At 44.1% G+C, this 12,351-nt stretch overlaps 1 protein-coding gene across 1 annotated transcript in view; it reads right to left on the bottom strand.

Annotated features, from left to right (window-relative positions):
• Window positions 1-12,351, bottom strand: part of PIEZO2 (piezo type mechanosensitive ion channel component 2) — a 487,982-nt gene that overhangs the window by 103,476 nt on the left and 372,155 nt on the right. Inside the window, 5 exon segments of the mRNA XM_043558273.1 lie at window positions 284-385; window positions 507-711; window positions 1,422-1,622; window positions 3,000-3,125; window positions 3,385-3,561. Of these exon segments, the coding sequence (XP_043414208.1) occupies window positions 284-385; window positions 507-711; window positions 1,422-1,622; window positions 3,000-3,125; window positions 3,385-3,561 (811 nt within the window).

Genomic DNA, 12,351 nt, shown 5'->3' with positions numbered 1-12,351 from the left:
GGGTGGGGGGTGGCGCTGGAGACTGGGTGTGTGTGTGGGGGGGGCGGTAAAATCGTGGAAGTGGATATGGTATTTCCAATGTTTATTTATTAATTTTGCAAATGTAATAGGGCAAGTAGAAGCCATTAAGGACCTGTGATATTAATGCATCAAGACAAGCTTTTACATGATCGCAAAGTGCAGTGGAAGAAGGGGGGGGCACTAATGCATAACACACGAAGAAGACTTCGCAAAGAGAAAACCAAACCCCAGTGCTCCGTGGCCCCGGGGCTGCAACACTTACAGACAAGAAACACGGGGTTGGGTCGCACGATGAAGTCTGGGAAGTACAGCCACTTTATGATGTTGTCGTTGAAGCTAGCACCCTTGAATCTCCACGGGTAATCTGCAGGGAGGGAAGTGGTAAAGAGCAAAATCAATACACTTCTTCACTGCCCTCGCCCCAACTGTCCACAACATAAGGGCTGATTACAAGAGTGGCGGGCTCCTGGGGAGAGCCCACTCACCCCTGCAAGGAGCCGGAGGGACGCCGATGCAGATGAAATACTGGAAGGTGATGATGCATGCCAGGAAGCAGCAGTACTTGGGCCAGATCTCAGCAATGGCCTTTCTTCTGCGCCGATACAAGACAGCGATTAGCCAGCAGGCGTGAATCATGGCATAGAAATCCATTCGCTGACCGATTACATTAACTGACATTAGGAAACAGGTCTGTATAAGGATGAAAAGAAGAAAAAAAAACAAAACAAAACCAAAAAACAAAAAACAATCGGATTTACAGAGAAGGGGAGTGGTGTCACCTGTCAGCCCTGGGCAGGTGCCTCAGAGACCTGCATTCCTGAGGGTAGGTCTGTCTACACACGTTCACCAAGTCTTGCCTCTTTGGGGTGTCTTTCAGCATGAAGACTGAAATAGCATATAAATTACTGCCAAGGGAAAGACTGACTACATCACTTAGCAAGAGCCGCTTCACACTGTGCAGAGAATACAGCTATGATCTCTTCATGTTCCAAATGTGCTCCGTTAAGAGACAGGCACCTACCGCAACCCTTTCAGGTCAAAGCAGTTCATTTTGGCTCAAGTTAAACTTTCAGAAAGAATGCAAAGAACACAAAGAAGATTTGTAACACATTAAAGAAACCAGTTAAAATGACAAAGTGGTATTCATGCATCTGTAAGGCTACAGAGATCCAGAGGGGCCAAGTTCATGGCTCCAGAGTATGGAGCACTGGCCTTGGTCTCAGAAAACTTTCAGCCAGGCCAGGTTAACCCTTTAGGAGAATCTCTTTCTGCTGATCTGAAGAAGACAGTCATCACAGCATGGAGGTGTACAAGTAAGCTCCAGTGGCCAACTGGCCAAAAACAGCGATTGGGATTTTCACAGAAAACAGAAAAAAATATATGTCAGCAAAGAAACTCACCTCCAGACCAAACTTGTAGAAGAAGTAATTTATGAAATATTTGGCACAATTAATAAGTCCATCATCTAGATGGAGTCTTGTAATGTCATGAAAGATGGTTTTAGACACAGGGGCCATGAGGTTGTTTCGACCTCGATAGTATTCCTGATGGCGGTAAATTGTAACCTCAAAGGCCAGAATGGCCAGCATCAGCAGATTATTCTACAAAGCAAGAAAACACAATTGTGCGAAGCCAAACGCTTGAGCTGGGTAATTTTAAACAATCCCCACAATATATTATTTCTTTTCCCATTCGTGGTATCTAGAAGAACAATGCTTTATAAAATCCCCCCTCTATAAAAGCCTTGGGTTCAAAGTTCATTTTCCCTATGGTACGGTAATGAGGTGGAGTTATGCGCATTCTGCCAATCAGGGTGATTCCCGTGATACTAGGATCTAGAAACTCTAGACAGAGGGCTGGTGATGCTCATACCTGTTTCTGGAAAAGTACACTACCCATAGGAAGATGCAGTGAGCGGTTGCCTGGGGAGGGTGGTCCACCTCGTTTGCAAGTAAAGGTGTAAAACAGTACAGGGCCATCTGGGAAACACACTAAAGCTGGAGCAGAAATCTTTTAACACCTCGGAAATCTGGCTAGAGAGAACTGCACACTGACAAGCATGCTCCTTATGACAAAGTAATCATAATCATACTGAAAGTCGTTAACATTTATGGAACCTTATGTGGCCAGACACTGTTCTGATTGCTCTTTTCAAATACCAGCTCCTTTTACCCTTATAATAGGTCTTGATGGTGGAGAGCATTAGTATTGCTGCACATGGTGTCTGTCATATGAGAAGAGAAAGCTACACACAAAAACGGGATGCCTTGTACATTTAAAAATTCCAGGCATTGAGTATAAATGCTTTTTGTTTTAAAAAAGTGTTTCTGTCAGTGTGTTAGGAAGACTGCTCAGATCATCCAATCAAACTAAAATAGGAACAGTCTAAAGTATATACTGCTTTCATTCTGTTTGTTAGGACTGGTTGCAAGTTTCTTTTCAAAGATATGTTGTTTAAAATTGTATTCCCTTTAAATAGAATACATGTCTTTCATTAAACATTATAGAGACATAGAATTCAGACAGCAAAAATTACTCATAAATCTACAGCTGCTTCTCAGAAATAACCACTATATACAATTTGGTATATTTTACTTCATGTTTTTGTTTGCATCTAGAAGAGATCATATGATGCATATGGTGTATTGAAATTTGCTTTTTTTTTTTTTTAAAAAAAAGTGAATATATTTTGGACATCGTTCAATATCTCACAGTATCAGTCTACAATCTTTTACATCATATTCCAGTGAATATTGCATTTGTTATACTTTATTCAATCAATTTCAAACTACTTGATCAATTTCTGTTTGGTACAATGCAACACTGATGGCCATGCTTAGTCATTTGTTTTAAAGGTGACCCCAAATGTCACATAAAAAGGTTAGCTTCCTCTCAAATGTGATATCAGAGGTCTCAAGGCAGAGGATCTCAGGCATTAACTGTGCAGAGGCACAAGCAAAGCATGATGGAGGCCTTACCCTCAGGTAGACGAGCAGAGGGGAAGATTTCCTCAGGCCGACCCATTCTGTTGGGTCAATAGGAGTGCTGTAGAGTTGAGACTTGTTCAACTGGTGGATGGGTATATTCGTTTGGTTTTCATTTGGCTGAAAAGAAGAGAACATGGGGTTAAAAATTTCTCCTTCAGCTTCCAGCAAAGGGACCTGGTGGGGACAGGGAGGGAAAGATCCACGTCAGGGGGAAGATCTTACTTAGCATGAGAAGAGAAGAAGGGTCAGAACATATCCAACATGGCTGAGGTGACTGGAAGGCCAGGCAGAATGTGCCTGGGGGTATGGGTTTCCCAATAACCACCTCGCTTCCCTAAGCCCCAGTCAAGAAGATTCCCCTCTCTTTGAGGCTCACCAAGGAACAGTTAACAGAAAAGTTCTCAGGCTTAATGGTTTGCAGCTGGTACAACATTTTGCAGACGATGATCACACACGTCCAGACGGTGCAGACACTTGAAGCCAGACGGCGTAGCTTGGCGTATGGCAGAGCAAAAGCCCAAGAAATCAAAAATACAGAGTTGAACAGTGACACCTGAAAACATAAAAATCATAAATGGGGACAAAAATACATAATACGGCATAACATCCACACAATACGGCAACTCGACTTACTCAGTTCAGCAGAGTTTGATGGAGTTCCCAGCACACACAGGGCATTGCCCTATGTGTGTATGTGTGGAGATATCTCATATGGCAGAAAGATACATAACCAGGATATGTTAATACAGTGTAGTAGTGGCTCAACTATAGATGGGAACAGGCTTCTATGAGAATACCCAGAGGGGATCCTTGGCCAATGTGGAACTTCCAGAACATTTCCCAGAAGAGATACTGCCTGAGCGAAGCCTTGAATGATGCATAAAGCCAGCCAGGCCAAGAAAGATGAGATGCATATTCCAGGTAAAGGAATATGTATAAGAAAAGGCAGGAAAGCATGAGGTGGCATGGTAGGGACAGGTGATCACAAACAACTGGAAATTCTGGAGTTGAACACAGTGAGCTGCAGCAGCAAATGAGGCTCCAGATGCAGCTGGGTGCTGAACTTTTATGGACCTTTTTTAAACCATGCTATGGCCTATGAACACCTTGTGCAGAAAATAGAGAGCCAAGGGGCACCCGGGTGGCTCAGTGGGTTGGGCATCCGACTTCGGCTCAGCTCATGATCTTGCGGTTTGTGACTTTGAGCCCCACGTCGGGCTCTGCGCTGACAGCTCGGAGCCTGGAGCCTGCTTCGGATTCTGTGTCTCCTCCTCTCTCTGCCTCTCCCCTGCCCATTCTCTGTCTCTCTCTGTCTCTCAGTAATAAATAAACGTTAAAAAAAATTAAAAAAAAAACAAACAAAAAGAAAATAGAGAGCCAAGACTTCCCAGGGAAAATCTTCAGGAAAGACTTTCATTTGTTGAAATAAGTATGACTGAAGAATGGAGGTACATCACCTTCAACGAGAGGTGAGGAGACCAGCTTACATGTGCTGCCAGGAGAGCATGACCAGAGCCCAAACTAGGGCAGATGAGTCACAGATTTGAGATGGGTCGTAAAACTAGCTGGAGTTGTTGGCTGGTTGGCTTGGAGATGGTAATGGGTGGGGTAAAGGAGGAGCCATAAGAATGCCTCCCAGGTTTCTGGCTTGGGAGCCAGAGCCTTGAGAAGATGACAGGGCCGCTACTGAGATACGATCTTGTGGGGGGAGGGGGCAGGTGTAAAGAGGGAAGGCAGTGACTGCAGCTTGGGTGTAGACTCCATGTATGTTTATCTATCAGGTGATATGTCCACTCATTTCCAACTGTTCTCCATAGCCAATGGTTCGCTGAACAATATGGAAGCACAGCCATCTTACTCATCCATGGAAAACACTCATGTGATTAAAATAATGATTAAAATAATATCTTAATATTGTTAAAGTAATGTCCTAAGAACATTCAATATTATCGGCATGAATTAATTAACATTATCAGCATGTGCTCAATTGATAAAATTCAACAGGTACAAAGGGCTAAGCACACTATGGGCTATCAAAAACATGGATGCCTGTTTGGTCTATAAAACTAAAGAACAGGAAGTGTGGAGATTCCAGGACAGTATTTAATTCTGTAATTTGTTAGCTACTACTTTTCTACTTAATTATTTGTCACAGTCCAAGGCAAGGGACCTCTCTGGGAATTAAGGGCTGAAATATTAGGGTAGTAAGAACTGCCTTACAGAATTAATTGAGGAGGAAAGAAATATTGCCCCGTGAAGCACTCAACACTCACAAACAAAACAAATGTTACATTTTAACAAAATACTTTGATGGCTAAGTGACTCATCCTCAGTCATCGGCAAGTGTCATGTTAACTGGGATGTTAAAAAACATCCTTTCCTCCTCAATTAATTCTGTAAGCCTCGTAAAGCTACTATGACATTAAGGCTCTTCATTATTCCTTTTATTATGTATTTAAGGCACTGAGTATAAAAACAGCACAATGAATTTACATACAACTCTTCATCTTTTGAGTGTTAGAGAAAGAGAAGAAAAGATCTATTTTATTAAGTCTTAATTAGGTTCAAAGTATCATATCCTGTGTGGATCCCTGGCCTCAAGAGACATATGAGGCAGTACAGAATAGAACTGCATAAAGGGCTCATGACAATATGGTGGAGGGGATATTTGCCTGGGCTGATGCTGGCTGTACGGGAGCACAGGGCTGAATGGCTAGTCAGGGATTAGGGAAGATTGCTCAAGGGCATTCAATCTAAACTGAGGCCAGAGGTACAAATAGGAGTTAGCCAGGCAGAGGAACTGTAGGGATGGGGCCTTCTGGAGAGAGTGAGCATGGAGTGGATGTCCTTGGTGCCCCAAGAAGCTCACTAGGAGAGGACTGTGATCAGGGTCCCTGTATAAGGCTTTGGGATCCACCTAGGTAGGCTAGGGTGTTTGGGAAAGAAAATGGCGAAGCGCTCTAGGGACAGATCATGGGGGTCCTATATGTCATGCTTGTGAGGACAGGAGAGCTGGTGAAGCTTTTTGAGTTGAGGATTAACAGGATCATATTTATACACTGGTAAGAGGTTCTGGCTGCATGATGGAATACATACTGGCAGGAGAAGAGATTGGAACAGGGTTGGACATCTGGTAGAGTAATCTAATAGGAAACTGCTGTGGAGGTAGGGAACTCAGTTTTAGACATATTTAGTTGAAGGTGCTTTGGGGACATTCAGGGATAAGGTCATGTCCAGCTGTCACTTGGAGAAACGGGCCCGGAATTCAAAGAATGGACAGGATGAAGGCACAGATTTATAATTCTTGCACGTAATTAGCAAGTGAACCACAGGAGCTCATGAGACCACCCACAGGGGGTCTAGAATCAGAAAAGGGGGCTGCGGATGAAACCAAAGGAAGAGAGGAATTGGTGGGAAGAGAAGGAGGCCACGAATGAGGCAGAAGGGAGGCCACAGAAGTGTGCTGTTTTGGAAGATGACAAAAGCGCTTCAAGGACAAGGAAATGATTGTCAACATCCAATGTCATAGAGAATCAGGAAAATGAGGACTGAACAGCATCTGTGAGGTGGGACCACAGGGACTCGGAGAAGGACCATACTTTGTTCAATACAATCATGGTTGACAACGGTTTCATCCTTTCCCTGATGGTAGGAATCTCGTGAAATGTCCTTTAAAAAGCAAAAAACAAAGACAAATACCTGGAACCCAACCAATATCTGATGAACCAGAATTTCTAGGGAAAGAGCTGGGTCATCCTTGTACCTAACAAGCATCCAGGTGATTCTTATTATCAAGTACCTTGGGAAAGTAATTTTATGCCTCAAGCCTTCCTCACAAAACGTTTCTCCACAAATTGCCATTTTCTCTGAATATAAACTTGTAAGGCTTGAGGCCACTGCCTTGAAAGAGGGGTCCCTGAAAACCGTGGTTCCCCAGCCGTGTGTTGGCCCGGCTGGCCTCCTCCCTCAGAGCACCTGCAGCTTTGGTGATCACTTTCACAGTGACACACCCCTGCATGACACCCTTCCCTTGCACTCACAGCCTCCTGGGGGCCCCTCTAATCTGGCCGTTAATGTGACTTTGGCTTCATTTGCCAGCCATGACCATCAGACTGCGAGCAGAGACAAGAGATGTGTCTTTCATACTTTTGTGCCAACGTCTAGCACAGTATAAGCATTCGGCTAATTGTAATTTAATTTAAGTACATAACAAAGGCTAAATGAATGGTGAGTGAGAGTGAGAATCATAATGAAACATCAACTGACATCTGGGGACAATCTCAAGCTTTCAAGGTTTTATTTATTTCCTTCAGTCAGGAAACATTTATTGAGCTTCCACAACTGGCCAGCCTCTGGAGGAGCTGGTCAGGGTACTAAAATAAGGTGTGGCCCCTTCCTCAAAGAATAACCTGATCTCTCAGAGCTTTCTAGGAATGTAGTTGCACATACAAAAAGAAGACAGTGTTATATATATTTAAAATCTAGGTCCTTCCTATGTGGTGTTGCTCTGGTAAGAGGAGGTGATGTAAAAGAAAGGCCTCTGTTGGGGCGCCTGGGTGGCTCAGTCAGTTAAGCATCCAACTCTTGGTTTTGGCTCAGGTCACGATCTCCCCGTTCATGGTTTCTAGTCCCACGTCCCCGTGTCCGGCTGTGTACTGACAGCATAGAGCCTGCTTGGGATTCTCTCTCTCCTCTTGCTTTGCCCTTCTCCCTGCTCACTCTCTCTGTCTCTGTCTCTCAAAATAAATAAGTAAACTTAAAAAAATAAAATAAAAGAAAGGCCTCTGCGACAAATTCTTTCTCATGGCCTCTTCTTCCTCAGATGCCCATGATGATAACCTTGGAAAGGTTTAATGTTTGATTCCAAAATGACCTGAGAAATGACCCCGAAAGTTTGTGAAAACAAGTGGCCTTGCTGATGACCTTAGATAAGGATGAAGACTTCACTGGGGTTGTTGACTTTGTTCTCATTTTGCCATTTACTGATCAGCAATGTTTGAGAAAGAGTATCTTTTGTGCTAATCAAAATCAATAAGCTACAAATGGAAAATATATGTGGCAAATGTCATTGCTGATGGGCTTCTTTGGCTGAGGATAAGCCAAGCCTTCAAAGCAGAAGAGGCCACTGCAGGTATAAATTGGCACCTCAGAGGTGCACAACGTTGGGGGGTTGCTGTTCGCAGGTGAACACTGCCTCCGAAACTGTGCAACATGGTTCCCCTCCTGCCCATTCCCCCACCATGAGAATCCCCATACACTTGCCTCTGTTATAATCAGATAAGATTTAGACACATCATAGCCTGGATTGGCATGCAGCTCCTTACGAGAGTCAATGGTTGTCTTTCTTCCCCAACTGTACTCAGTATAGAAAGACTTCAGTCAAAGCCACATGAGGCACCAAGTTAGAATGGATGGAAGTAAAAGATTCCAAAATGAAGTATTAGCCAGCCATGTAGACATTTCAAATCAAAACCGTTGATGGAAAACCGTTTAGAGGTCTTTAAGGCACTCTGAGAGGGTACACTTGGGTCGAGATGGTGAAGGTGACAGGACAGAGTGTGAAGAAATTTCTTTGTATGAGGTGCTTCTGTCAGTCCCCCCTTATGAGGTGATGGGGTGGGAAGGAAGGGACGCTACATTCTTCACCCAAACCCCAAGCGAGCAAGGAGCTCCAAGCAGCACCATGCAGAGACGCTGATGCGTGTACTCTGCGGTCTGGACACCGATGTCCAACTTCAGCCAGGAAATCCGGCTGCCAGGGATTTGGTGAGTAGGCACAGGAGTTGCCTCATGGGGACCCACATACACTAACAGTGTGAGTGCTGCCTTTGGACCTGAATCGTGAGAGAGACAGAGAAAGAGAGAGTGCCCAGAGCTATTCTAAGTCCCGCTCAGGGACACTGGCCTCACGGGTGATGAGACTCCAATGGAAAGTGTCCGGAAGGAGAGGATGCTGGGAAACCAGGAGGCAGAAGAGCCCCATGAGAGAAAGGGAAGATTTGATCCCCTCCAGCTCAGTGTGAGACCGTCCTACGATAGCACACCACCATTCCTGCCTGACGCTGTGGTTCAGCCCGGGAGGTCATGTAACGGAAGTTAGTTCACTGGAAGTGGGGGTAAGGAGGAAGGCAGTGAGGGGAGGTATGTGTGAGAAAAAAAGAAGCCACTAGAAAAGGATTTGCTTCTACCTGGAAAGAGATCAGAGTTCAGGTGTTGGCAAGGATGTGGAGAAAGGGGAACCCTCTTGCACTGTTGGTGGGAATGCAAACTGGTGCAGCCATTGTGGACAATGGTATGGAAATTCCTCAAGAAGTTGAAAAGATAACTACTCTAGGAGCCAGCAATTGCACTACTAGCTATTTACCCAAAGAATACAAAAACACTAATTCAAAGGGATACATGCGCCACGGTGTTTATAACAGCGTTATCTACAATAGCTTAATTATAGAAACAGGCGAAGTATCTATCCAATGACTGATGAATGGATACATATGTATATATGTACACACACACACACACACACACACACACACACAATGGAATATTACTCAGCCATAAAAAAGTGAAATCTTGCTATTTGCAGTGACGTGGATGGAGCTAGTGAGTATTCTGCTAAGTGAAATAAGTCAGAGGAAGATGAATGCCATATGATTTTACCCATGTGTGGAGTTTAAGAAAACAAATGAGTAAAGGGGGAAAAAGGAGAAAGAGAGGCAAACCAAGAAACACACTCTTAACTATGGAGAACAGACTGATGGTTACCAGAGGGGATGGGGTAGGGGGGAGGTGGATGAAATAAGTGATGGGGATTAAGGATTGCACTTGTCGTGAAAAGCACCAGGTGTTGTCTGGAATGGTTGAATCACTATATTGCACATACGTCGTATGCTAACTAGCTGGAATTTAAACAAAAGCTTTAAAAAAATAAAAAATAGGAACACTCCATCTTCATGCAAAAAAAAAAAAAAGAGAGAGATAGAGAGAGATGAGAATTTGCTTCTTTTCTGTGGCTGGACAAGTCTAATTAATGAAGTGAGATTCTGTTTGCTACCTGAGGTAACTATAGTACTTTGTGTTCCCTAGGAATGATCAGACAGCATTTAGCATTCAGGGGCATGGAGAAAACTTTCTCTGTACAATACATTTTAAAGGGACAGCAGAGGTCCAAAATAAAGTGTGTGTTATGATTCCACCCCACATGTTCTGATCCTTGACATTCCAGTGACCTCAATACTCATCAGCAATGAAGGGAGCCAAGAGACCAAAGTCAGCGTGCAGACAGGGTAGACCTTGTGACATCCAAGGCTCATGCAGGAACTCACCCTTTGGGGCCGGAAACCCCTCATGTGGGTGGGATGACAGCAGGTGAAGCTGGGCTGATACACTTGGGGGCTAACCATCTCACAACAAGGGGTCTCTGGCAGATGCTAGTAGGAGTGGGGGCAGAATTTCCCTGATCCAGGAGCCTCTGATGTGTTTTATTTTTTATTTTATTTTTTTAAAATGTTTATTTACCTTTGAGATAGAGAGAGAGAGACATAGAGTGTGAGTGGGGGAGGCGCAGAGAGAGAGGGAGGCACAGAATCCGATGCAGGCTCCAGGCTCTGAGCTGACAGCACAGAGCCCGACATCAGACTCCAACTCATGGACTGCAGGATCATGACCCGAGCCGAAGTCGGACATTTAGCTGACTGAACCACCCAGGTGCCCCGATGTGTTTTAAACTTACAGGTGAAAGAGGTGGAATTAGGAAGGACAATCCTGGAAGTGTGCACAATGTATGGATCCTAGAGAAGGAAATGGTCATGTGCTATCAAAGGCCATTTTCCTACTGGTGTAACAGGGTGAACAGGTCATGTTGCTTTATCTACTTGACAGTCTATTAACAGGGCATTCTTGGGATTCATTAAGATGTTTTTTTTTTTTTTTTTTTTAACGTTTTATTTTTTTATTTTTGGGACAGAGAGAGACAGAGCACGAGCGGGGGAGGGGCAGAGAGAGAGGGAGACACAGAATCGGAAACAGGCTCCAGGCTCCGAGCCATCAGCCCAGAGCCTGACGCGGGGCTCGAACTCACGGACCGCGAGATCGTGACCTGGCTGAAGTCGGACGCTTAACCGACTGCGCCACCCAGGCGCCCCTCATTAAGATGGTTTTAACAAACACATTTGGGATTTGTAAGAACGTGGTATCATTTAACTCTTTTATTTCTCTGTCTGAACTCTGTAGGATGGATTTCAGATACTGGATTTTCTGTGCCCTAATTTCTTTCATTTAACGCCCAGGCCCATCATAATATTGTCTTCTGTGCAACAACATCTCATGCCATCAGAAGATATCTGTGCATCAGATTTGGTTAATTCAGAAACAGCCTTTGTGGATTTTAGGCAAATGCCTTCTCTTGCCCTTCTTCATTGCTCTCTATTTTTTAAAGTTTATTTTTACTTATTTGGAGAGAGAACTAGACGGCAAGGGGGGCAGGGGGAGAGAGAGAGGGAGACAGGATCCCAAGCAGGCTCTGTGCTGTCAGCACAGAGCCCGATGCGGGGCTCGAACTCCCAAACTGTGAGATGATGACCTGAGCTACAATCAAGAGTCAGATGCTCTCGAACCACCCAGGCGTCCCTTCATTGCTGTTTTAATACTCTGACCCTCAAATTCTGTCTGACTTGGTAGATTTACTTCTGCAGTTAATATGCTGAAACTTCTTTTTCCTCAGTGAACACGCATATTAGGCTAGATTTTAGTTCTAATTAATGTGGAGACTGTTAGTTAACAGTGGAGTATATGTCACTCTCTTCTATACATCTCTCACAGGGAGAGCAGTTTATGTTTTTGTTCCCATCTGGCAGTGATCACAGATCCATTCCAGATGGTTTGTATAAAATGGAGAAAGGTCTAGTTTAGACTGGGGAGCTCAAATAAGGTGCATCCCTAGTGACCTTCTCATGAATATTTCAGGTAGTATGATGTTATTATTTAACTTTTAAAAAAATTAGAGGCAGTAGTTCCCTGACTTAATTTTCATAGGGCAAAGACTCTTTCGAATTGTCACTCAAAACTAGTCCAGGCAGATCAGAAACATGCAGAAATTATCTGCTGAACAAACTGAAAGAGAGCTAATCTCTCCACAGTATGCATCATAGATTTGTTGGCGGAATGATGCCTCTCCCCTTTCCAAATGAGAAAACAGAACTGCAGTCCAATGTTGAAACACTGTGTCTTGTCACAAAACACCCAATAATCAACAAGGTGAACTCTACCACACTTTTTATTAAATTTGGGAAGCTGAGGGGTTCCTGGGCGTCTCAGTCGGTTAAGCGTCCGACTTCGGCTCAGGACA

Source organism: Prionailurus bengalensis, chromosome D3 (assembly GCF_016509475.1).
Source record: "Prionailurus bengalensis isolate Pbe53 chromosome D3, Fcat_Pben_1.1_paternal_pri, whole genome shotgun sequence".
NCBI lineage: Eukaryota > Metazoa > Chordata > Mammalia > Carnivora > Felidae > Prionailurus > Prionailurus bengalensis.
Note: the sequence above shows the minus strand (reverse complement) of the source record. Positions and strands in the feature narration are given on the sequence as shown.